The 27,306-nt window shown below is 35.9% G+C and overlaps 2 protein-coding genes across 2 annotated transcripts; both read left to right on the forward strand.

Annotated features, from left to right (window-relative positions):
- Positions 1-302: 302 nt before the first annotated feature.
- Positions 303-18,127, forward strand: LOC122040685 (clathrin heavy chain 1-like). Its single transcript, XM_042600108.1, has 30 exons — positions 303-503; positions 687-891; positions 2,751-2,839; positions 2,938-3,016; positions 3,113-3,240; positions 5,051-5,149; positions 5,311-5,419; positions 5,944-6,023; positions 6,108-6,335; positions 6,427-6,492; positions 8,358-8,474; positions 8,698-8,895; positions 9,036-9,152; positions 9,469-9,528; positions 10,245-10,331; positions 10,510-10,593; positions 10,665-10,799; positions 10,884-10,946; positions 11,136-11,240; positions 11,311-11,423; positions 11,520-11,772; positions 11,903-12,039; positions 12,119-12,397; positions 12,478-13,483; positions 13,591-14,076; positions 14,262-14,432; positions 14,511-14,696; positions 17,307-17,429; positions 17,532-17,642; positions 17,722-18,127. The coding sequence occupies exons 1-30, from the start codon at positions 459-461 to the stop codon at positions 17,881-17,883; spliced, it is 5,121 nt and encodes a 1,706-aa protein (XP_042456042.1). The 5' UTR covers positions 303-458; the 3' UTR covers positions 17,884-18,127.
- A 3,144-nt stretch (positions 18,128-21,271) lies between these two features.
- On the forward strand, positions 21,272-26,414 carry LOC122040686 (U-box domain-containing protein 3-like). Its single transcript, XM_042600109.1, has 5 exons — positions 21,272-21,568; positions 23,426-23,710; positions 23,878-23,985; positions 24,071-25,894; positions 26,090-26,414. Exons 2-5 carry the CDS (start codon positions 23,438-23,440, stop codon positions 26,153-26,155), a joined length of 2,271 nt encoding a protein of 756 aa, XP_042456043.1. The 5' UTR covers positions 21,272-21,568; positions 23,426-23,437; the 3' UTR covers positions 26,156-26,414.
- Positions 26,415-27,306: the final 892 nt, after the last annotated feature.

The raw sequence follows: 27,306 nt of genomic DNA on the forward strand, positions 1-27,306 counted from the left end.
AATAACATATTTTCATTGAAATTCATATAGGACACTATCATATTACCGTGGTGTTCAAACCACCCATTAAGATCTAGCTAGATCTAGCTATACCTGTTGAATTTACTTAAGTTGGATCGGTCACTTTTAAGGTTAGTCTGCTATGAATATTGAATGAGTAAAAAAAAAAAATATGAATAAAATATTTCCATTGATTTTAACAATATAAACATTCCTTTTTCACAAAAAAAAAAAACACAGTTCATTATACCGATATGTGGATCCGCCGGTCTTAAACGTTTCCGATATATTTATATATCGGAAACATCAGTGGTGGCTACTCCATGTCGCATTTCTTCCACCCATTTCTCCGCGCGCGCTTATAGGGTTCCGCTCGGCCAGATCTAGGCACTAGCCTTCAGATCCACTCTCTGCCTACGCCGGCCGCCGGGACCTAACCGATTCCAACTCCAGCCGGCATGGCTGCGGCCAACGCCCCCATCGCGATGCAGGAGGTCTTGACGGTGAGTCTTCTCCTATGACCCATCTCGAGTCCGATCTGAGAAGAAGGTTAATGATTCTGGGTGAATTCGTGGAGGACATTTCAGAGACTTTCGGATCTGTTGGACTGGATGTTGATCTGTTGAAATTTCTATGCAGTTTATAATTCATGAATTTCGAATTCTTATGTTTGCGGTCTTCTTCAGCTTCCGAGCATCGGGATCAATCCTCAGTTCATCACGTTCACGCATGTCACAATGGAATCGGACAAGTATATATGCGTCAGGGAAACCACTCCGCAGAATAGCGTCGTTATTGTTGATATGAACATGCCGATGCAACCTTTGAGGAGACCGATCACTGCAGATTCCGCTTTGATGAATCCCAACAGCAGAATTCTTGCTCTTAAAGGTATTTATGTCAAAAAATCGTTTATATCTTCTCACACACTTTTAGGTCTATCAACTTGATCACTTGAGCAGAGAACCTATTAATTAATTTACTATTGGCTTGCTCATTTGATCTCTACTCGGAGCTGTTTTAATTATTTCATTAAGTAAACAATTGCGTGACTAGCAACGGTTAGACTCTGCTCTAAGCTCTCAGAAATGATATACTTTCCCCTTGACTTTGTTCGATCTAGTTGAGAGTTTCACTGATTATCAGTCCTAATTCCGCTTGATCTGTGAATTTTTTGGCATATTTGATTTATTGAAATTCTATTTATCATGTATATTATCCAAAATAGGCCATTTAAATCAGCTTTAGAACCAACAATAAATATGACTACTTTTGATAAAGAAAAATTGCATTTACATGGATAGCAAGTCGGTTGGCCTACCATTGTTGAATACATACCTACTGAGGAAGCATAGTTCAGTGTTTTGATCTTACAAGGCTCTAGAGGGAGGAAGAATGAAAGGGGCTGGATTGTTGGTGGCAGCTGTTAATTGGTTTTCAAAATTCTTTGTTCAATTTCTCTGGAGTAGGTTTTCTAGACGACTATGAGTCAATGGCGTTCTCCCTGTACTTCTAATTTCCTACTTTTTCCCCATTATAGCTTAACTTTAGAATACTATGTTATCTTCGTTAGAATTGTAATGATACGTTTCTTTCTCATTTTCTAAGCATATAAAGATAATACATGAAAAAGGAGACTTCTGTGATAAAATTATATAATTGAGAAATTATGATAAAAAAATGGCAGCTCGGTGCACGAAGCTCCTGCTATGCGGGACTCGGGGAAGGATCCATTATGCGTAGCTTTACCCTACTTTTTGCAAGAGGCTGTTTCTAGGATTCGAACCCATGGCTTTTTAGTCACAAAGCAACAACTTTATCGTTGCGGCAAGGCTCCCCTTCATAATTGAGAAATTATGATAAGTGTCAACTATGATTTTGAATACTATTTACATTTAAGAAGACTCTGAATTTATGAAACCAACATATACCTCGTCATGAATCTGAACTAACTTCCATTCTTCTAAGGTGTCTTTTCTTAATAAGAATATGGTGATGTTTCTGTTTGCTGTTTCAACTTGGAATTTTTGAACAATGATTCTAGTAATAACTGCTTTCGCTTAACTCTTTTTATTTTTTGACTGACTAATTTTCATGCTTTTCCAATTGGGTCTTGATTGAATGACACCATTAATTCACCAAGGTTGAAATTAGAAGTTAATAGTAAGTTGTTTAACCTCAATTTATGAATGAGCATTTGATCTCTTCACCGATTTGTAGCATTTTTTCCTTTAAAGAATGCCCCTATAGTGTATCTCATATCTTGTGAAATTCAAATGACTCTAGTAGTCTTGTGATTTAGATATAGTAATAAGATAATAGCTATTCAGCATAAGAGAAATAATGTTTGTCCTTACTCTTCTCTGCAGGTTTTTTAAGATACATAATCTTCATAAAATGCTTTGGTTCTAGTGTCTAACAATGAATTTATTTCCATTTCCAATGATTCTGCTATATTCTCGTATGCTGATGCTAGATGTGTTAACTATGTACTCCAACTAGCTATATATCTTGTGAATGTTTTACTTCTTGGTTTGCATCACTACAAATGTGTGTGTGTGTGTGTTTTAACTTGTTTATTTTTGTAATGTGAACATTGTTAAGTTAGCAATAATGCGTTTGTTAGATTCTTGGAAAATCAATTTATTCAAACATAGAGGTCACATGGTTCTTCTCCTAAGTTGCATGGATTGCTCCTTGCTTGTTTATTTTCTTGCTTTGTACCAATAACTAACCTGTTTAATTTGCAGCTCAAATTCCTGGAACCACTCAGGATCACTTGCAGGTGTTCAATATTGAGGCAAAGATTAAAATAAAATCTCACCAGATGCCTGAACCAGTAAACATCTGATTTGAATTTTCTTTTTATCAGGCTATTAATTCTTCTTTTTGTGGTGTTCCTTGCTAATTTTTCTACTAATTTGCAAAATTTTTCAGGTTGTATTTTGGAAGTGGATCACCCCTAAGACATTGGGTCTGATTACACAAACTTCTGTGTATCATTGGTCAATTGAAGGTTATTGGTTACTTAATTTGCTTCTTATATTGTCCTAAGGGTTGCATAATAGTTCTTGAAGTTGATATTTGAACTATCATCATGAGCGCATTGCAGGTGAATCGGAGCCTGTTAAGGTGTTTGATCGAGCAGCTAATTTGATGAACAATCAGATAATCAACTATAGATGTGACTCCTCAGAGAAATGGTTGGTTCTTATTGGAATTGCTCCTGGTTCTCCAGAGGTATTCGTTATTTTTATTGTTCTGATGCTTATGTGGTTTGTGAAACTTCCTAATTTGTTAGGCAGTTTATAGTGAGTATTACTTTGTAAGTTTATGATGATTAATATTTACAGTGGTTGCGTGCATGTGAGTGCATATATATGTGTGTGAAATTACTTTTTAAATTTTGAAGGATCATAACTGGGGACGCATGGAGTAACATCTTGTCCTTTTTTTCTAAAGCATGATATTTACAGTAATAAGGTGGAAGTGCATTGATAATTGCTAACATTTAAATTGACTATTAGATCTTGTTCATAGAAGCCGCATGATAATCAACTTAAAGGCAAAAAAATGAAACTACAAATTGTGCAAGTATGGTGGAGATTCTCCTGCTTCAGGAGGTTCTATTAAAGATAGTTTTGTATTATTGAAGTTGAGTGCTCAACGCCTATACCAGAGCATTTAAAATTCAAATTCTAGCTGTGCCCCCAAAACAACACACTAGACCATGCATTTGAATCATAATAGGGGTGTGAGGGCGTGTTGAAGGTAGAATGTTTTACGTCTATTTGGTCAACAAGGAAAATTACAGTGTTCCATTAGATAAATTTGTTCCTTTTTAAACAGCTCAAACTTTTGGATAAATGATTTGCCAATCAACTTTAACCTATATAACACACAAAGGGCATAATAGATGATAAAAAGGATGATTGGAGGAGAGAAGGAATAGAAGATAGAACAATATAATCCATAACGTTGTAGTCCATTCTTTACAATGTGCAAGATCTTTGATTTGCTTCTGACAATTTGAGAAAAAATATAATGCTCTCGTATCTGTACAACATCCACCTCTAATAGAATATTGAATCTAAGGATCTGTTTGCCCTTGAGGGCAAAAACAAGAGGGGAGAGTGGAAAGTAAGAAAGAGAAATGGGAAAGAAAGGAATTGGGGAAAGAAAGGAGAAAAAATGTTTAACCTGATAAAAAGGAAGGGACAGAAATCGGGAAAAAATTGCTATGTTAGCCTGCTCAGCTTCTTCACTTCCTTCTAAACGTACACCTCGCTCTCGTTGCTCTCTCACTAGGGCTGGAACTGCAATCCACACTCTCACTGACTCTTGTACCCCACCCCTGCTAGCTTGGAATTGCCGTCTGCCCTTTTGTTGACGCTCAAACCCCACCTGTTCACTCTCTTGCATGAGCTGAAAAACTGATGCTTGCTTGCCAAAGCGTGGAGCCATTGACCACCTCTTGTTGAGACTTGAAGTCCCCCTCCACTCAAGATTAAGGCAGCGGTCATCGTCTTCATGTGAGGCTTGAAGCCCACCTTCACTCGTGAGATCAAATCTATAGTTGGCTCTTCGTGTGCATCTATGATTGGAGCAAGGGGAAGGGCAAATCTGAACTTTCCACTAGGTTTCTGCAGATGAATGAGGTTTCCTCCCAATTTTGGGCAGACAAAATTTGGAAACAAACCAACTCCGTAGAAACCCTTTCAAATTCCCATGGAAAATGGGGTAGGATAAAATAAAAAAATACAAATTGCTTTTATGTTATTTGAGATTTTTTCTTCTGAAGAGAAACAAGTAGCCTAATATTAACATCCGTTTGTACTCTGTAGTTCTGTTCATTAATTTCTGGAAACACTTACTGTCTTCTGGGGTGATGTTGAATTAACTAAGCAGAGAGCATTTTACTATTTCTTGTCTTATATGACTTTTTTTGTTGCCTATTAATATACAGTAAATTAATTTTTACTATTTTCAAAATAATTTGGATTCAGTAATGCACTTGATTATTAATGAATTTATTGAATGTTGATTGCAGAAACCACAGCTGGTGAAAGGAAATATGCAACTCTTTTCTGTTGATCAGCAGCGCAGTCAGGCACTTGAAGCGCATGCTGCATCATTTACCACATTTAAGGTTTGTTTTTCTACTTTTCACTTGTTCCATGATCTTCTCACTGGTTACTGCTACTTATATTCATTTATTTCAATTTTCTGATCTGTTTTTGATTCAGTTTTTTTCTTCATCTATTTCATTTTTTTTCTGATATGTTCTTGACTTCACTTTCCCTCCTCTAGGTGTTTGGAAATGAGAACCCCTCCATTCTTATTTCATTTGCATCAAAGACTATTAATGCTGGACAAATTACTTCAAAGTTACATGTCATCGAACTTGGAGCCCAACCAGGTACCTTGATTATGCAGCCACTGAGATCAGTTTTTATATTTTAAGCTTTTTGCAAGAGTGTTTCATATCGAAGAGACTTTTTTTTCTAAACCTTTTACCTGAGTAATTGGATTGAAAATAATATTCATTAAAAATACTGATAAATACTATTATATTATTTGTATATGAGCTAGAATTACATACAGTCCAAGCAGAAACAATCTCTATTTTGTTTTTTAATTTGGAATTCAAGACCATTATTCTGAGTTGTCTTCTTTCATTGTGACAGCTCTTGTGTTATTGAGAAGCATGCAAATGTTTTATTCTGGAGCTTAATTTTTAAAAATCTTTACAAATACAATAATGAATGATTTGCTACAATAAGTGATCAAGAGAAGCAGAAGAAGTAGGGACAAACTGTCTTTAGAAAACCAAGAAACAAATTAAATTGGAAAATTCTTATCTGAATAATTACACATATTCATTTGGCATGTTTAACTCTTTTATTTCAACTCTTCTTCCTTGTGAAATATGATCTGTATCAGGAAAGTCAGGATTTATCAAGAAGCAAGCAGATCTCTTCTTCCCACCAGATTTCGCAGATGACTTTCCAGTAGCGATGCAGGTAATGATAATACAATCTCCATCAAATATCTTTCCATTTTTTTTTTGTATCTTTCTGATTTGAATCATGGCAAATTTATGGCAGATCTCTCAAAAATACAGCTTGATATATGTTATTACAAAGCTTGGTTTGTTGTTTGTTTATGATCTGGAAACTGCATCTGCGGTTTATAGAAATCGAATCAGCCCAGATCCCATATTTCTCACCTCAGAGGCTCCAAGTGTTGGTGGTTTTTATGCAGTCAATAGGAGGGGTCAGGTTCTACGGGCGACAGTAAATGAATCAACTATTATTCCATTTATCAGTGGCCAAGTATGTCCACCTGGCTGCATTTTCTTTGATTTTTTTTAATTGTTCACTTTTATTATATTATTATTAACATTCATGTATCATACTTTATTAGCTAAACAATCTGGAGCTTGCTGTTAACCTTGCAAAACGAGGAAATCTTCCTGGGGCAGAAAATTTGGTAAAATTAAAATTTTAGATTAGTATCTATATGTATATTCATTTCTCTTCATTTGCATTTACTTCAAATCCACCAATGTATATTTCTTGCCTATACTGAACCTCTGTGTCATGCTTTATCTTAGTTGTCTCGTGGCATCTATAAAATTACCATTGGATTTAAATAATCAGTCTCTTGAAATTCATTACTGAATAAATACCCTGGAGCTATCATTATTCTTCATGTTTCCTTTAGATATTTATTCATTTTCTTTTTGTTGCAACAATGAAGTTGAAACATAATCCTGAAACATGGTAATTGCATATAAACCAAAGAATTTTTGATGAAAATCAAAGAATTTTGAGTGAAATTTGCTGCAATAACAGATATCATTGTATGAATTACTATCATGAGAGATTATCATGTTATAAATAATGGTAATCCTCCATTCGGGCATTTGTTCTGTAGTAATGTTTTTCAAAATGTATTAGAAATATTTCTTTGATGTATGTCTGAGATGATTATTGATTTGATTTCTATAAGTATAAATAAAATTTTAGAAAAAAGCTAGAAACCCGATTCAACCTAATTTCAAGTATTCTTTTATTAAGGTTTTGGCTTTATTTGAAAACTTGAAACACTGACTACTCAAATCTCATCATCATCATCATCATGATTCACACAATAAAAAAAATAAACAAATGTATTTGATTGCTGGAACTAAAGTAGCTAAAAAATATATAAATGTGAAAAAATTGAAAGAAAAAACTTAAATAGAGACCAAGAAAGTTATAGGAATAGTTTGAAGCATGTTGTAAGTTATTTTTTTTTATCCAAGAGGAGGAGAAAGATTTATTGGATTGCTAAAAGCTTGAGAAAGGAAAGAGAGGATTAGGTAATATTAGCTGCATAAAGCTTTTTTCTTTTTTGAAGTGAGATATATTAGAATTGTTATGATGTGTGAATTCACTTAGTATTTATGCAAAAATTGTTAATTCTTTTGTTTAGCATTCTTCTTTGCCCTTAATTATTATTTCAATATAGCATAATTAAGTATAATATTTCATTTTTGTTAAACACCTTTTTTTTTCACTTTTTTGAAAAAAAATTCCACGATCCTACCAATCCAACCTATTTGATATGGTTGATACTTATATTTAGTGACCAACTGATATTGATACTGCTAATAGTCTGCACACTATGATAGCTCCAATTTATGCTAAAATGAGAAAGAAAATATTAAGGATGTTGAACATATTCAAGAACGACCAACAGATTTTATAATTAGACAAGTTAGGATGACAAAAGTAAAAGTTTCAAGGATAGTGGTTAACATAATTAAAAGTGATAAGAGATGAATCTTAGTATTGATATAGTCTTGCATGGAGTTCAATGGAGGATAAATTCCATGACAGTTGGGAGTAACATGGCATAATGTTTACTTTTTGAAAATATTTCTGAAACAAATCCAAAATTCAGATATATGAACTTGATCTGACACATTTTAGTCTGGAGTTAGTTCAAGAATTTCAATGATCAATAACGTTTCTTCATTAATCATGAGGTGAATTCTTCCCTATTAACTGTTCCCACTGGTTGCATTTAGAATTTCTATAGAATGCCAAATTGCCAAGCTTTATGATGTTTATTATCGCTTGTATTTATGAGAAGATTTGTATTTTAATACTTAAACTCTCATGTACAGATGTACTGCAGATATACCTGTATTTGAAATATTTTTTCTTGTATTTTATTCTTGTCTACAATGGAGATAACTGGATTGATGATTGCCTTCTGTTTTTATCACCTTTCTTTTTTTTTTTTGCATTCACTCATTCTGAGAATTGTCATGAAGTTTCTATAATTACATATGGTTGTGTTTACAGGTTGTGCAGAGGTTTCAAGAACTTTTTTCCCAGACAAAATATAAGGAAGCTGCTGAACTTGCTGCAGAATCTCCACAAGGAATTCTTCGAACTCCTGAAACTGTTGCAAAATTTCAGGTCATATTTTTATTATCTTTTTTATTGTATCTTTTTTCCTAATATTTCTTAATTTTGTATTTATTCATTGATTTATTATAGAAGGATGCTCTTGAATTCATGTTAGTTAATGTTTGGGGTTCTTTTCTGTGCAAAAATAATTATTTTCCTCTTGTCGATATATTTGTCATGTGCCTTTTACTAGGGGATTCAGCAATAATGTTGGTATCGCTGTACTTTGCAGAGTGTTCCTGTCCAGCCTGGGCAGACACCGCCATTGTTGCAGTATTTTGGAACATTGTTAACAAGAGGAAAGCTTAATGCCTTTGAATCTTTGGAGCTATCTCGACTTGTTGTCAACCAGAACAAAAAGAACCTATTGGAGAATTGGTTGGCTGAAGACAAGCTTGAATGTAGTGAAGAACTTGGGGATCTTGTCAAGGTAACTATTATTATATACTGAAGCATTAGAAGGATTAGCAATTAAAACTGCTAAACTAGCACAAATAGTGCAATGCAATTTTGTAGTATTTAGGGAGATGTATCTCTGAAGTCTGAATAGTAACAACTGTTTTGCTGTAGACTGTGGATAACGATCTTGCACTGAAAATTTATATAAAAGCAAGGGTCACACCAAAAGTTGTTGCTGCTTTTGCTGAACGGCGAGAATTTGATAAGATTCTTATTTATTCGAAGCAGGTAAAATTTTGTCGCTGCACTGTCCTACAAGATATCCAATTAGACTGCCGATTTCACTATCGTACTCCTTGTTTTATATAAATAAAGAGAAATGATATTTATCTAGAATTTTCATCTAGAAAATTCATCTAGATAGACACATAAATGATGAGACCCACCATTTCACTTTTTGTGGGCCCATCATTTATGTGTCTATCTAGATGAATTTTCTAGATGAAAATTCTAGATGAGTATCACAACTCATAAATAAAACCTATAAATCTATTGTGTGATTCTAGATAATAGTTTGACTTAACTAATTTGTTACTGCTTGCAGGTTGGTTATACACCAGATTATCTTTTCCTCCTTCAGACAATTCTCAGGACAGATCCTCAGGTAAGAGTTTGTTCATGTGATTTTTTAAATAAATTGCACAGATGGCTCTGTTGATACATAATGATTCAGAATATTACTGCAGTAGTTTATTTAATATTTTCTTGATGTGGGTAAACTTACCCATCAATTCTAGAGGTATTTGGATGGGTGATACATGTACTTTGAGATGGTCAACAGTGAGAGCGGAGTTCAATTTGCACTCACTGAACTTGTTCAATGAGAAGCTAACATGTGTGCTGATGTTTCTCAGCTAACAGTTCAAAATCGTTACAAGGACTGACTGGATCCGCCTATATAACTTGGCCTCATTGGATTGGCATTCACTTTAACGCCTACAAAAAGATCCCCAAAAGCTACTTTGCCCTGCTCTAGAGCCAAAATTTATCTCAGCCCCTTTTATCTAGCACCTATTTAATGGCCATTCACCTCTAGCGCATTGCTCGCCTTCAACTCAACATAACTCATACCAATCAAACTTCAAACAATTCAACATTTCGACCGAGCTATGAGAAGTCACCAAATTGCACCTATCTCTCCATTGAAGCTGGTTGAGTTCCTCCCATCCTAATCTCCTCTAGCCAACTTTCCAAGCTGTGGTCTGAATTAGTTAGTGCAACTAGTAGATTTCTACATTTGTTATATTTTTTAGTATCACATTTCTAATTTTTCTATTAATTCTTGTCGCCACATTTATATTCCACCCAATTTTCTTTCAGGGAGCAGTCAATTTTGCTCTTATGATGTCTCAAATGGAGGGTGGTTGTCCAGTTGATTTCAATACAATTACAGATCTTTTTCTTCAGGTTCATATGCTTTCCTTTCTAATTACAATGTTCCCTTTATAGTTACAGTGTTCTGCAAAAATTTCATAAGCTATTTGTTAGCAGAGATCACAGGACAATGACAGTCAAGTTTTGTTGTTTCGATTTTTTCTTCTAGAACTCATTAATTTACTTAGTTGGTCTGTTATGCTTCTGTTAGAGAAATCTGATTCGAGAAGCAACAGCTTTCCTTTTAGATGTCTTGAAGCCAAATTTACCTGAGCATGCTTTTCTTCAAACCAAGGTAACTCTTAGTTTTAAAAATATGCAGTATTCATTTTTAACTCTTTTTTATTGACCTGTAAATTATCGCAGGTTTTAGAGATCAATTTGGTGACTTATCCAAATGTTGCAGATGCTATATTGGCCAATGGAATGTTTAGTCATTATGATCGTCCTCGGATTGCTCAACTTTGTGAAAAAGCTGGCTTATATATACGAGCCCTTCAGGTAGAATAATGATGTACAGGGATTTTATTTGATGGCTAATTTTTTGAGTTGCAGATAAGTAATCAAATGTACTTTTGGCCGCAGCACTACTCAGAGTTACCTGATATAAAACGCGTCATTGTGAATACTCACGCCATTGAGCCGCAGGTTCTTTTGCTTACATAATTTATTTGTTAGCTACTATATGTTTGAATATTAAGTTAGAATTATCTCATTACAGGCATGTTGAGAATGCTTACATAATTAATTGGTTAGCTATATATATATATATATATGTAATTTTATTTGTTAGCTATATATATGTTTGAATATCAAGTTAGAAGTATCTCATGACAGGCTCTTGTTGAGTTCTTTGGAACACTGTCAAAGGAGTGGGCTCTAGAGTGCATGAAAGACCTTTTACTCGTTAATTTGAGAGGGAATCTTCAGATAATTGTGCAGGTACCTTTTTGTGATCAGTAGATGTTTGGGCGTTGATTTTCTAGTTTCATAACATCCTTCCTTTTTGCAGACTGCTAAGGAATATTCTGAGCAGTTAGGTGTTGATGGCTGTATAAAACTATTTGAGCAATTTAAGTCATATGAAGGTCTTTACTTTTTCTTGGGTTCTTATTTGAGCTCCAGGTACTTCTTGGGACTGGAAATGTTCAGGGATTATACTTTGTGAACATGACAAGAATGTTGATTTTTTTCTTCATTATTTTCTTTGCAATGAAATAGTGAAGATCCAGATATACATTTCAAATATATTGAGGCCGCAGCAAAAACTGGACAATTAAAGGAGGTTGAACGTGTGACAAGAGAATCCAACTTCTATGACCCTGAGAAAACAAAAAATTTTCTGATGGAAGCCAAACTTCCAGATGCAAGGCCTTTGATTAATGTCTGCGATCGTTTTGGTTTTGTGCCTGATTTGACTCATTATTTATACACAAATAACATGCTTCGTTACATTGAAGGTTATGTTCAGAAAGTAAGATATTCCTTTAAGCTGCATTCTTGTGTTAGTTTCTGTGTTGTTCAACTAACTGTAATTACAGGTCTTGACATTTGAAGCTAATTAATCCCGTCGTTCATGATTTCTTCTGCTGTTATATTCATAGGTAAACCCAGGAAATGCTCCTTTGGTTGTCGGGCAATTGCTGGATGATGAATGCCCTGAAGATTTCATTAAAGGTTTGATTCTTTCTGTCCGATCTCTCCTGCCAGTTGAGCCTCTTGTGGCTGAGTGTGAAAAGAGGTATACAGCTTACACCTTCTATACCCTTAGAAGTAAGTCTTTACAACTTGAATTCTACTCATCACCAAATGGAAATCAGGAATCGTCTACGTTTGCTCACACAATTCCTGGAACATCTTGTAAGTGAGGGGAGCCAAGACGTGCACGTGCATAACGCTCTGGGAAAAATTATTATAGACAGCAACAACAACCCAGAGCATTTTCTTACCACTAATCCCTACTATGATTCACGTGTTGTTGGTAAATATTGTGAAAAACGGGATCCTACACTTGCAGTTGTTGCGTACAGACGAGGTCAATGTGATGATGAATTAATAAATGTCACTAACAAAAACTCATTGTTCAAGCTTCAAGCAAGGTAGGATTTAGTGTTTGTTTAAAGATTACCTTGTTATGACTCTCTTTATGGTTACAATTCACTGTATTCTTTGGTAACAGATATGTAGTTGAAAGGATGGATGCTGATATGTGGGAGAAGGTTCTTCAACCTGAAAATGAATATAGAAGGCAGCTTATTGATCAAGTTGTTTCCACTGCCTTGCCTGAGAGCAAGAGCCCAGAGCAAGTCTCTGCAGCTGTTAAAGCCTTCATGACTGCTGATCTTCCACATGAACTTATTGAACTACTTGAGAAAATTGTGCTACAGAATTCTGCCTTTAGCGGAAACTTCAATTTGCAGAACCTGCTGATTTTAACAGCAATCAAAGCAGATCCACCAAGGGTCATGGATTACATTAATAGACTAGATAACTTCGATGGTCCTGCAGTTGGTGAGGTAGCGGTTGAAGCACAACTATATGAGGAAGCTTTTGCCATCTTCAAGAAATTCAACCTAAATGTCCAGGCTGTCAATGTCCTTTTGGACAACATCCAAAGCATAGAGAGAGCTGTAGAGTTTGCCTTCCGTGTTGAGGAAGATGCTGTATGGAGCCAGGTTGCCAAAGCTCAATTACGGGAAGGCTTAGTAAGTGATGCTATTGAGTCTTTCATTCGTGCTGATGATGAAACCCAATTCCATGATGTCATTCGGGCTGCTGAAGATGCCAATAATGTTTATCATGACCTTGTTAAGTACTTGCTGATGGTTAGGCAGAAGCTTAAAGAGCCAAAAGTGGATGGTGAACTTATATTTGCTTATGCTAAGATTGATAGGTTAGGTGACATTGAGGAATTCATTCTAATGCCAAATGTTGCTAACCTTCAAACTGTTGGAGACCGATTGTTCGAAGATGCTCTTTATGAAGCTGCTAAGATAATATTTGCTTTTATCTCCAACTGGGCCAAATTGGCTTGTACCCTTGTTAAGCTGAAACAGTTCCAGGGTGCTGTTGATGCTGCTCGCAAAGCAAATAGCTCAAAGACATGGAAGGAAGTTTGTTTTGCTTGTGTTGATGCCGAGGAGTTCCGCTTGGCCCAAATATGTGGTCTAAATATTATTATCCAGGTAGTCTTTCCTCATATCAACAGTCCCTTCTACTATTTTTCCTAGGCTATTAAGATGTTTCTGTATCCTAATTTGTAACTCACGTTATTTGCTGATGGACTTTTTAGGTGGATGACCTGGAAGAGGTCAGTGAATATTATCAGAACAGAGGTTGCTTCAATGAATTAATTTCCCTCATGGAGAGTGGACTTGGTTTGGAACGTGCACACATGGGCATATTTACAGAATTGGGAGTCTTATATGCTAGATATAGACCAGAGAAACTTATGGAGCACATTAAGCTTTTCTCAACCCGTTTGAATATTCCCAAACTTATCCGTGCTTGTGATGAGCAACAACACTGGAAAGAGCTAACATATTTGTATATACAGTATGATGAATTTGACAATGCTGCCACAACTATTATGAATCATTCTCCAGACGCATGGGATCATATGCAGTTCAAAGATGTTATTGTTAAAGTTGCAAATGTTGAACTCTATTACAAGGCTGTGCATTTCTACTTGCAAGAACATCCTGACCTTATCAATGATGCTTTGCATGTGTTGGCACTTCGCGTGGACCACACTCGTGTTGTAGATATCATGCGAAAGGTGCAAATTTTCCTCTAATATTTTTGTTGGTTCACTTCATTTCTTCAGTTTTATTAGAACAGTGAATCAGATTGTTTGATTTTGGGAACAATCTTAGATCAGGCTGTTATATGTTTTTGAGAGCAACTTTTTAGTTTATGTTAAGGTTAGACAGGAGTTGAATCTCTAATGCTTTATTACTTCAGGCTGGTTACTTGCATCTCGTGAAGCCTTATATGGTAGCTGTTCAAAGCAACAATGTGGCTGCTGTTAATGAGGCTTTGAATGAAATTTATGTTGAGGAGGAAGATTATGAAAGATTACGTGAATCAGTCGACTTGCATGACAATTTTGATCAGATAGGCCTTGCACAAAGGGTAAAATTGTTGACATTTTATTATAACTATGGATGCTCTTGAAATTATCTTCTCTTCTTTTTTTTTTGTCAAATCTAGATTGAAAAACATGAGCTTCTTGAGATGCGAAGAATTGCTGCATATATCTATAAGAAAGCTGGAAGATGGAAGCAATCCATCGCGCTGTCCAAGAAAGACAAACTTTACAAAGATGCAATGGAGACTGGTTCACAGTCTGGTGATCGTGAACTTTCTGAAGAATTGCTTGTTTATTTTATCGAACAGGTACGAGACTAGTCATGATTATTTGATCTGTAAAGTTATCCTTAACCTGGCTAATTTTTCACTGCAGTTCTGTTTTCATGCTATTTTTTTTATTAGTCTGATTGGTTTCATAACACTTGGTTAAAAAGTTTGTAGTAGATTTAAGTTCTATATATGTGGCAGATTCATAGATGTAGTGTACGCAATAGCATACATATGTGCGCCGTGGTTATTGGAAGCACTACATCCAAATCATCACACCATGACTTCATGATGCAACTTGTTGGCCCCTAGGGGTGGCTCATTCACCTCGGCGGACCCGGCTTATGCACTTGTCAATTTGGGTTCCTGCTGAACTCCCTCTCAATGGCATAGGCAGTTGTGAGGGGACTGCTAACATGGCCCGCTAACGTGGTGGTACTATATTTTTGATGCAACTTGTTTATTTTATTGGAAAATACAATTTCAACTTAACAAATTGTAGTGTCTCATAATGGGTACTACAAACTAGTTAATACTACCAAACATATATACAGTTTACCTTCGCAAAATTTCAGAAATGACCATTTTTTTAATCATTTTTCTTAGATATATCCACGGTTTTCAATTTCATGGTAGTTGACACAGGTGAAATTTACTGTTCTGCCCAACCATATTGGCACTGCGACTGGGAGGTCGTCACAACCTTGTGGCAACTCTCCACAGGAGTGTGGAGGGTGTTGAGGCCTCTATAGGGTCGTGACTACTCTACAATTTTTTTAAGGTTATTTTTTAATTAGTTTTTTTATGATAAATAAATTGATAATTATAAAATAGTTATATAGCTGTTAATTATATATAATAGTTATAAAAATAATATATTATTAATAATAGTCATAAAATATTATGAATTATTTTAAACTTTTAAAATAAATTTTAAAATTAATAAAATATTTTATCAAATAATTTGAAAATTTTAATATATGTTGAAAATTGAATGTGAATTTTGAATAATCTATTTTTTAAAAAATACAATTCTTAAACATTTCAAATAAATTTAAAAAATTTAAAATTTACAAATACATCCAAAAAAAAAAAAATTTAAGACATTCAAATAATTTTATAAGTTTAGATTTAGTTTTGACTTTTGAGAATTACCAATGTTCTAAAACGCGCCCTAGGCGGCCGCCTAGGCGCTTGGCGGCCGGTAATTGCACCAAAAAGGTGTTGGGCGGCCAGCCTAGGCGGCCCAGTCGCCTAGACGGTGCTGGGCGGCGTTCGCAGCCTGCTGGGTGGCGCGAAAATTTCAGATTTCTCTTTTTTATTTTCCTTTAAAGCCCTAAATCGTTGCCTGTTCAACTGTATAGCTTCCTTCGCTTCTCGCCGTCTCCGGAAACTTTGCTCAACACGATTGGTAAGTTTTTCATTTACGTAATAATTTTTTCCCTTCGCGACGCTAACGACGCATGCGAGACGAGTCTGTCGCTGCTTCCGGTGGCACCAGAAGTTTCACTGGAGGCTTCCGTCTGTGCCAGCAGCACTAGCGTCGCGTCTAGCACTTGCGCTGGACGTGACGTTGGCACTGCTAACGGAAGCCTCTGGCGGCATCGAAATCTTCAGGCGACGGGTCAGGCGGTAGCGGCGGACGTGTCCCTCGTGCGTCGTTTAGCAACGCATAGTGCTCGCGATTTTTTTAATTAATTAATTATTTATTTAATTAAATAATTCCTCAGTTAAATAGGATAATTTAAGTATGTTTTTATACATCCTAATTAAATTATCCCAACAAACTATATAAAAAATATATTTAAATTTAAAGTCTTTTTATAAATTTTATTAATTTATTTATATTCTAATAATATTATATTTAAAAATTTTGATAACTATTATTAATTTATATTTTAATATTTTATATTTAAAATTAATTTTTTTTAATAAATCTTATTAATCCATATAAAACAATATTTATATTCATAATTTTTATTTAAAATTTTTAAAAAAATCCACATAAATCAAGGGATACTGAGGAATCTACCTAGCGGCGCCTAGTCCCGCCTAGACTACCTAGGCGGCCTAGGTGCTGGTTTGTCGCCCGACTAGTGCTTAGCGAATCTTAGAACCTTGAGAATTACTTATTTTTTAAAATTATTTTTAAATTTATACATTTTTTGTAGCTGTTGTAAAAATTTAATAGACATTATCTTATGAGAAAATATTAAAATATGAACTTAACACCTTCTGAAATATAACATCAATAGTGAGCATATATAATAATCAAATGTTAATAAATTTAATTTTAGTTAATATATACTTATATATAAAAATTTAAAATGTATCAAAATTGTATCAGGACGATAATGAAATTGCATCGGTATGAACCGTATCGTTGTTCTGGTCAAGGACTGAAATTCTAGCATGGTTCGAAATATTATCAAGTATGATGGGTGACCACAAAAGCTGCTTTAGGGGATTATTTTTACAGCAAAATTTGGTTTAATGGTTTCTTCTTGATATTATACCAAGTGAATTTACTCCTTGGGCAGCTACTGAATACTCTGTATCTGCTTATCCAATAAGAATAAACCATGTCAGGTCATTTATATTTATTCTTCAGTAGTTCTAGCTTATGAACTGCTTGGTTTTGTATTACAGGGAAAGAAAGAATGCTTTGCTGCTTGTCTTTTCATTTGTTATGATTTGATCCGTCCTGATGTTGCCCTTGAGCTCGCCTGGATCAACAATATGATTGATTTTGCTTTTCCATACTTACTTCAGGTGATCTGCTTTGTCCACCTAGTTGTTTTAATATACTTCTCTTTGCTATTTATTGGAAAATTTCCATTGAAATGTGTAATCTTGCATGTTTGATCTTGACAGTTTATTCGTGAGTATGCTAGTAAAGTTGATGAGCTTGTAAAGTATAACATTGAATCACAAAATGAGGTGAAAGCGAAAGAAAAAGAAGAAAAGGATTTGGTTGCACAACAGGTGCCCAATGCATTCTTAATTTTCTTGTTTTCATAGCACAAGTCTTGATTTTAACAAGGTTTGGTTTTTTTTTTTGCAGAATATGTATGCCCAGTTGCTGCCTCTTGCATTACCAGCTCCGCCTGGCATGGGAGGTCCAACCATGGGAGGAGGTTATGGACCTCCACCGATACCTTCAATGGGTGGTATGGGAATGCCACCAATGCCGCAGTTCGGCATGCCTCCTATGGGGAGTTACTGAGTGGGGATTGGCACCGCATGTAAACTTGAATTTTAGAATGTATTTGTAGATGTCCCGAGGATAGTAATGAATCAGCATTATAGACTCTCTTGTTGTTAATGTTGGTGTTTTCAAGCATGTCATTCTTTTGCAGTCATTGACTGCCATAGGCTAAACTGCAGGTTTTGTATGGTTATTATACAGAAGTTTTGTATAGGACCTCTCGTCCCAGAGTAAACAATTCTTCTTTTCATTTGGTTATTAATCTGAATTTTGCACCTATATTTGTTATTTTTGTATGATACTACCATATAAAAGTTGATCAATATCCTGCGGACTGTCGTTAATTTTATCCAGGTGATGCGTTGGAGAACAATTTCGGAGTTTCCTTTGAAGATGTGCAGTTTTAGGTGAGTGGTACGGTTACCTTGTTCCTCTCTTTTTTGTTTTGTTTTTCTTTAAGACTAAATTCGTACAAAAACTCGACGTACTGTTGATTCCCATGGCATCTTTTGTGTAAACTGAATCATGAAATATGATATTCTGTTTGCCATTTGCAAATTAAGGATATGATGAACCTACTCTCTTGTTAATTAACAGAAACGTCTTGTATCTTTTCCTGCACTGGGATTAACAAATTTGTCATCACGTTTGATTTCTAATAAATCGCATTCTAATATATGCCAAAGTTGCTATTTCATTTTCATTTTGCTTAGAGTAATTGATATCAATTTCGTGCAAATTTGCTATTAGGCAATAAACCAAGTCGGTTTTATTGCAAAAGGGATTAGTTTTGGGAAAAGGTAGGAATGACAGACTTCACCGTAGTGCCTGAAAAGTTTCTTGGCGAAACAAAGAAGACGAGATCCTTTTTTGAGATAAAAATTTATGTGAAGGCCCTCCCCCAAAGATCTCATGAAGGGATGGATGTCTGGGCTATATTAATCTCAAAACAGGTTTCATATATGGTACCGTAACATTAGTAGCTCTAGTACCGTAAATTATTGAGAGGGAATTCAACAGGAATATAAATTGACAAGTGCATAGATAGATAATTCCACAGAGATGATAAAATTGACTGTCAAATTTTAACCCCCTCCATTGCCGTCATTATTCGATATCCTCATCAACAGAGCCGGACTTATAATAAATTTGTTTACAACTATAATAATTAACTTTAACTAATATATACTTATATTTAAAAATTTTAAAATATCGAAATTGATGCCATATTGAAATCGGATCGATGTTCCGGTTGGAAGACTGAAACTCTAGCATGGTTCGAAATATTATCAAGTAAGCTGCTTTAGGGGATTATTTTTACAGCAAAATTTGGTTTAATGGTTTCTTCTTGATATTATACCAAGTGAATTTACTCCTTGGGCAGCTACTGAATAGTCTGTATCTGTTTATCCAATAAGAATAAACCATGTCAGGTCATTTATATTTATTCATCAGAAGTTCTAGCTTATGAACTGCTTGGTTTTGTATTACAGGAAAAGAAAGAATGCTTTTCTGCCTGTCTTTTCATTTGTCATGATTTGATCCGTCCTGATGTTGCCCTTAAATAGGATCTAATCGGGTCGAGCCGAGCTAAACTCTTAAATGTTTGAGCTTGGCTCGTTTATGATCAAGCCGAACTCGAGCTTTATTTAACGAATATATTCATGGCTCACGAACTTATTCGAACTTTTATCGAACCTAAATGATCTTAATAAATATAAATCATAAATTTAAATATTCATTAAAAATTAAATTATATATTTAGAAAAAATTATAATAATATTATTAAAATTTATAATTTTATTCTAATAAATAAATTTAATATATTTGTCTATATTTTTCATAAGTAGAGTGTAAAATCTATAAATTCAATATCAAAATTATTATTATTTAAAAGTTGTTTAATGAGCTTAACGAACGTGTTCACGAGCTAACGAGCCGAATATTGCGAAGTATGAGTTTGGTTTATTTATCTTAACGAGCCTCATTAAACGAGCTCAAACGAATTTTTATCGAATCGAACTTTGAATAGCTCACGAACGACTTGATTTATTTACATCTCTACCCTTGAACTCACCTGGATCAACAATATGAACTGAGCCGGGCTTATAATAAATTTGTTTACAACTATCATGATTAACTTTAATTAATATATATTTATATTTAAAAATTAAAAAAATATCGAAATTGTATGAGGAGGATACTGAAATTACATCGGCATAATATTAAAATTGTATAATTATTCTGGTCAACTGAGCCAGACTTAATAAATTTGTTTATAACTATAATAATTAACTAGGTGAGGTAACGCTAAATCTGAGATGATCGATTCGGTCCCATAAAAATTTTCACCCGACCACTTGGATAAATCGGAGAAGTACATATGGAGACCCATACCGATAGCCAACATTCTCATGTCTGCTATTCATCAAGGAGAAAATTTCTCAATAGTATGTCCTCAAATTTTAGATCCCTGATATATTATTGGAGGCCTAACTATGAGACTCTTCTCGGGGCAACCTGTTTATAATTTTAATGATTAATCAGGTCAAGTAACATCCGCTATCTATTAAAGAAAAAAATTCTCAATAATATGCTCTCAAATTTTAGATCCTATTCTATCATTGGAGACCTAATTATGACACCCTTCTCGGGGCAACATATTTACCGCTCTAATGATTAACCAGGTCAGGTAACATTGAATCAGGGATGACCGGCCCAACCCCATGGAAGTTTTCCATCGGCCATCGGAGTAAATCAGGAGTGCTCACAGCAGACGACCTAGAAGTCCAGCATCGCTTGGTTGTGCTTCCCATTTATAATAAAAAACTCTACAAATACACCGTACCTGGGAATCCAATCATAAATATCTAAGTAACATTTGGGTGATAACTAGATACCCTTCCACTCTACCATAGCCTCGGGGCTAACCTATTTACATGTGGTAAAAGGTGATTTGTTCTCCTTAGCGCTCTCGGCAATCCGACTCTAAGTCAATACGGAGGAGATAAATCCCATGTGACTACTAGCCATTAATGCAGGTGGCAAGCATAGGAGAAGACATGTTCAGACGCGTCAAATTTCAACCCCAAGATCTTATACGATAATACCGTATGTCTCAAACACCACACTGCCATGAGGGATGGGGCTAACTGGTTTACAGCTCTAATGTGGCAATTTCTAATGCACCGCCAACCCATCTCTAGATCAACACGGAGAAGGTAAATCATAAATGACTACTAACCATTCTTACAAGTGACAAGGTATAATGGGAGGTATACTCGAACACGCTAAATTTGACAATATCCCATGCCTTAATCCGTTTACAGCTCTAAGCTATAGTAGCAGGTGACAATATTTGGAAAAGCATTGGAAAAATTTCTCATCATTACAGTATATATGAGACAGCGGGTGAAGGGAGGGCCCTTTGCCAACTTGATGCTCATTAGCTTCCTTCCATCTCCGCGGTGCTCATCTTGTGCGTGTCTGCTTCTGTCACATGCCGTGTCACAGAAACTGATCGAGAAAGCGCCGCATAGCGAGGTCGGGAGCGTTAGATTCACGACGAGGGGTTTAAGGCGATGGAAGCAGCAAGGATGGAGCCGTTGTAGAGTATTCTCACGCCGCCTTACTTGCCGTCTCGTTTGGGAGCTCCGGATTTGAGCTCTACTTCGTTGGTGCCCCCTTCTCCTCGGTGAGCCAGGTATTCTTGCTCCGCGATCTGCACCCTTCTTGTCTTTGTCGTAATGTAGGGAGCCACCTTCGTGGATTGTGGCTGTTTTTTTGTGCTTGTGAAAGTTCCTTTCTTTATTTGAGTTCTAGGTGAAAGTTTTCCGAGATCCGCCTGGATTGGACTTTTTTTCTGGCCGTTTATTGAATTTGCTTGTCAAAGTTGTCATTTCCTTTGGATTCGAGCTGGTTTCATCGTTGTCGGGACCTGCGGTTTTCGTTTTGTTATTTCTTGATGTGGTCGGGTAGTTGGATGATTTCGGAGAAGTATAGAGTTGTACTATGCTGCTGGTATTGCTGTTTAAGTGTTGAGATCATCACAGTCGTTTGCCCTTAGTGAAACTATTTCAATAACCAAAAAAAGGGAGAAGAGAAACATAATAAACAATTAGGCATGCGATTCTGCCTGGGACACTAGTTCTGACTTATCTTAGAGGTCTTCCTAAAACTTGTTCATGCTTAAACTTTGTCTGGCGAGACATTAGTTCATCAGCAGGGATCTTTTATCTACAAAATATGTTTGTAGGTTAATGTTGCATGTTTTCTTAGTACAACTAGAATATTTTCACACTCAGGGGTCAAATAAGTTAATCATTTGAAAATGCACGTTGATCCATTGTGGTGTACACTGATCTATCTGAATAGAAGTTTGTGATAGAGGTGTTTATACACCACAGGTCAGGCAGGCTAGATTCATACTAGTGAAATCAAGAATATTAAAATGGTCCATCAAGTCACCAACCCTTGGAGGGTTAGGAAGATTAGGTTGAAGGTTTATCTTCATTAACACTTCTTGACTGAGGATTTGGGTGATCTCAAGTATTACCTTGCCATAAAGGTGAGTCTCTCAAAATAAGGTATCTGTGTCTCTCACTGCAAGTATATATTAGATATGCTCGAGGAGGCTGACATGCTAGAAACTAAACTAGTGGATACTCCTGTGAAACTTTGAATCTGATAGTTGTAGAGGAATATATTTGTTTCAACTTTCAAGAATTAACACTTACGTCTAAGCAATTTCCTTATATGACTTGGCAAATTGACTAAAAATATGGAGGAAGAGATTCAATTACGATACAATAATGACATTTATTAGTTGTTGGAGCATTGAAGAACAAAAACAGTATCTATGATATGGGTTTCAAAAAAAAGGAAGGTATATAATAAGGTACAATTTTTTTGCAGAGGCATATTTCCATGCTCTATGGGTTGAGAAGGATGAGTGGAGGCTACCACCACCAAAGAAGCAATGGCCTACTCCTGATGGATTAATTTTTCAATATCTAAGCTAACATTAAGAAATGGCTCTAATAATATGTTAATTTTAGGGAAAGAGATATTGGATTGATCTTATCTTTTTGAAACTTGAATATTATATTTAGGACTCAACCATAATTTTAACCTAAAATTCAATCTGGGACTAAACCCATTATGCATGACTCATTATACCTAGTTATGCTAATGGTACCAAATTTTTATTAGACTATTCCATACAGTTTTGATCCCTCACAGAGTTTACTATGGAGAGCAGTCACATTTCTATTTACATTTCTTGCCTATTCCCCAATTTTGTTGGAGCATTTCAGAACATGCATATTTTTTCTGTTTCTATGTGTTTATATATTCAATATGATAAATGAAGAATGGTTAAAACCTTAAATGTGAAATGCTAATGTCAAACACATGCATCTTTTTTTGGAGACTTGGATGATAAATCTTTTATCCTGTTGGTTTATTTTGAATTCTCATGCATTTGAGTTTGAATATGTGCTACTTTGCCATTCATTTTATCCTATTGGTTTATCTTGCTCTAATTAAGTCGTGTTTCCAGAATTGAAGGAGTATGGATGGTGAGATTATTGGGGGACTTATAAACAGCATTTCTAGATTTATTCATCTGGTAGCTTGCCAGACAACAAACAATGCTTCTCTAAAAGACTTCAGAAAAATAGTTGTCATATTGAAGCTCTTGAAGCCTCTTCTAGATGAAGCACTTGATTCAGAGTTGGATTTGGATGTGTGCCTTACGAAAGAATTTGAAGAGTTTGATGTCGCTGTAAATGAAGCTAGAGAACTAATTGAGAAGGGACCTCAGAAAATGAGTAAGATATACAGAGTGAGTTCTAATTCAGTTCCTACTTTCTTCCCTTTATTTTAATAGTTTCGTCCTGTCATTGCTAATTACTTATATTTTTATTATTCCAATGATAACACATCTGGATTGTTGTCTTACATTATCCATCAGCCATTCTCCTTGTGGTTTGACATAGTGCCGACATGCAGGTTTTGCAAAGTGAGTCTCTGTTGTTGAAGATCCAAAAGTCAGCATTAGATATATGCCATTTCTTGAGTGCCTTGCTGCAGTCATCTTCCAGCTCAGCTAGCATCCAGGTATTTGGCGTGTGTGACTATCTTTTCTTTATGGTTACACTGGCAACCTAAGGATAATGCCCATGTCTCATGGTGTTGTGTGCAGGAGCTTCAATACACATATCAAGAGCCAGTATCAGAACTCATTGATCATGCTCTCAAAGATCTGAAGGAAAACACTATACCTAGCCTTGATGATGTCATAAAGATCATGGACATTCTTAATTTAGCATCGAATCAGGAACTTCTGGTTGAAAGTATAGCTCTTGAAAAAGAAAGGGCAAAGGCGGAACTTAAATCAAAAACTGAAATTGCGGATCATATAAATTGGATTTCTGTGCTAATTACTCATATTCGCTACTGTGTGGAGAAACTTGAACAGTTTGGGTTTGTCAATGGGCTTCCTGTACCAGCACATTTCCGCTGCCCTCTATCTCTACAACTCATGGTCGATCCTGTAATTTTGGCCTCAGGGCAAACATATGAAAGATCTTTTATTCAGAAATGGCTGGACAATGGCCTCAAAGTTTGTCCCAAGACACATCAAACTCTTGCTCACACAAATCTCATTCCCAATTACACAGTCAAGGCACTGATTGCAAACTGGCGCGAGGAAAACAACATAAAGCTGGGTAATTCTCCTCAGTCTGACCATGTAACATGTTCCTGTTTGTCAAATGCAGAAGATTTCCAAAATGGGGTCGGTATTATTCATTCACTAGATAGACATTCAGCCTCCAGATCTTCTCTTCAGTGTCACGGTCAGACCACCCAACAGAAAAATAAGGCGTCATCTGGTCATGAGCAAAAAGATTCTTATCCTAACAGTCACCATGTTTTGCCAGATAAAGCTGGTATACAAGGCGATACTTTTGTTGAAAAAAATAGTTATCATAGCCACACTGAATCTGTTTCAAGTGTCATTTCTAGCGTTGAAATCATGAGTAAGTTCGAGGAGAAAACTAGTTTATTAGAAGATGTTAAATATCCATCACATGTATCCTTGAATAAGGATTCAAATTCTTCCCCATGGCTTTGCTCAAAGCAGCTTTTCTATAAAAATGATCGTGAGAGTGATGCCAAATGTCAACTGTTGCTTCAAAACTCAAAGTTGGATGGCCTCACCACCTCTTCACGTGTTCAAGCTCTTATTGGTGGTCTAAAGAGTGAAGATTCTGATTTGCAAATTGCGGCAGCATCAGAGATTAGACTTCTTACAAAGAACAATATGGAAAATCGTCTTCTAATCGGCGAGTGTGGGGCCATCCCTCCTTTAATCTCCTTGTTGTACTCGAAAGTCAAGGTTCAGGAAAATGCTGTCACTGCTCTATTGAACTTGTCAATTAACGATAAAAACAAAGTTTATATAGAAGAAGCAGGAGCAATTGAGCCACTTATACATGTTCTAGAGTGTGGCACTGCGGAGGCCAAGGAGAATGCAGCGGCAACATTGTTTAGCCTCTCTGTCTTGGAAGAATATAGAGCGAAAATTGGACGTTCAGGTGCAGTCAAGGCATTAGTTTATCTCTTAGATTCTGGCAGCCTTAGGGGAAAGAAAGATGCTACCACTGCTTTGTTTAACCTTTCAATCTTCCATGAGAACAAGGCCAGGGTAGTACAAGCTGGTGCAGTGAAACACCTTGTCAAGATGATGGACCCAAGCTCCGGAATGGTAGATAAATCTGTGGCTTTATTGGCAAATTTGTCAACAATTCCTGAAGGGTGCTTAGCTATTTCCCAAGGTGGTGGCATACCGCTGCTCGTTGAGATTGTCGAGACAGGCTCTCAGAGGGGAAAGGAAAATGCAGCTTCCACTTTACTCCAACTTTGTTTAAATAGTCAGAAACTTTGCAGTCTAGTATTGCAGGAAGGAGCAGTGCCACCTCTTATCGCGCTTTCTCAATTCGGGACTCCCAGAGCTAAGGAAAAGGTATAAATCTGAGCTCTTCGTTTCTTTATACTCTTTATCTGGACCACTTATGAGGACACAATCTAACTAGCAATTTAACCACAAAGAATCATGCCTTAGAAATTTCAGCAACTCTTTCGTATGGTTGTACTTCGTTCAACCACTTGAATGGGTCTATTTGAAACACGAGCTGATTCGCCCATGTGTGCTTTTCAGGCTCAACAGATCCTGAGCCACTTCCGCAGTCAACGCGAGGGGGCTGTACGAAAGAAAAAGTCATGATAACCTACGCCGATCATGTGATTTTCACGGTTCCTAATAAATAAGAATTAGTTTGGCACCTCCTGTATGCTTTGTATTGTTCTTGAGATAATGTGTTGGTTTGTAAAGCTCGCGTGCCTCGTGTATCCATGTTTTAAAGATGACGACGCTAAATTTAAGACGGAATAGGCCCAAATGGTGTAAAAGACGTGGAGGTAAAGGTGTTTGGATTGTAAATAAAGTTGTTATACATGTAATGCAGAACTTGGATTGTGATTTCTGTTTTGGTATTTCTTGTAATATTTGGTATTGTTGTAAGACCAGCTTTGCCATTGTTGCTCTTGCAGTTTAAAGACATATCTGATCTCCTATCTTCATGAAGAGCCAGCCATGCACTCATTCTCCTCCCTGACCAGAAGAAAGAAACAAAAAAAAATTGCAGGTGTGGCAATTAGCCATCTGCATGTTTTGGGGATCTCAGAACATGTCATTAATCTATACATTAGCCCCTCAAACTTAGCATGGGAGTGGGCTAGTAAATTAAAGAAGGTGCAGAGTGAGCATTGTTGTATGGTGTAGGAGGTTTTTTAATTTGTCAGAAAGGGGAAGAATGATGAGCTAGGCGAGAAGAAGCAGGCAGAGCAATGAGTGGAAGGGATGGGAGAGAGCATGCTTGGTCTGGTGAGATGGAGTTGGTGGTCTGGGGGGATTGGAGAGTGGGCGTTGAATAATTTTGCAATTTGTTTCCTCCGCAGGTAGAAAAGTGTGCCCAGGAGGTGCTTTAGTATGTGCCTTGAGCTGTTCACCACCACCACCCTCCTGCAATTCCAACGTCTTTTGTTAAAAGTAATAACAATAATATTAACTCCATTCTTCTTCTTGGTTTTTTAAGTATGGTTCTTATTTATTTATTTTTTTAGCAAAAAACATTAAAACGAGCATCCCAAATTATATAAATTATCATTTATTTTCAAAAATAAATAAATAAATAAATAAATAAACGCTCCATTAAATATTTTATCTACGAAATACCTCTTATTCAAGATTGTTGTAGTTAGGGGTTGGAGATCTGATATTGGTTCAGTGTAGGTTTTGTACTGAATCAAAAAAAAAAAAAATCTATGGTTTAAAGTCTCAAATAGAGTTTTATTAGTTACACGAGCTACTTGATG

Source organism: Zingiber officinale, chromosome 2A, assembly GCF_018446385.1.
Source record: "Zingiber officinale cultivar Zhangliang chromosome 2A, Zo_v1.1, whole genome shotgun sequence".
NCBI lineage: Eukaryota > Viridiplantae > Streptophyta > Magnoliopsida > Zingiberales > Zingiberaceae > Zingiber > Zingiber officinale.

Coding starts and splice junctions, on each gene's coding strand:
- LOC122040685 (XM_042600108.1), top strand. CDS start 459: ATGGCTGCGGCCAACGCCCCCATCGCGATGCAGGAGGTCTTGACG. Junction 3,241..5,050: donor TTGCTCCTGGTTCTCCAGAG/GTATTCGTTATT, acceptor TGTTGATTGCAG/AAACCACAGCTGGTGAAAGG. Junction 13,484..13,590: donor GTCTAAATATTATTATCCAG/GTAGTCTTTCCT, acceptor TGGACTTTTTAG/GTGGATGACCTGGAAGAGGT.
- LOC122040686 (XM_042600109.1), top strand. CDS start 23,438: ATGGATGGTGAGATTATTGGGGGACTTATAAACAGCATTTCTAGATTT. Junction 23,986..24,070: donor CCAGCTCAGCTAGCATCCAG/GTATTTGGCGTG, acceptor TGTTGTGTGCAG/GAGCTTCAATACACATATCA. Junction 25,895..26,089: donor CTCCCAGAGCTAAGGAAAAG/GTATAAATCTGA, acceptor TGTGCTTTTCAG/GCTCAACAGATCCTGAGCCA.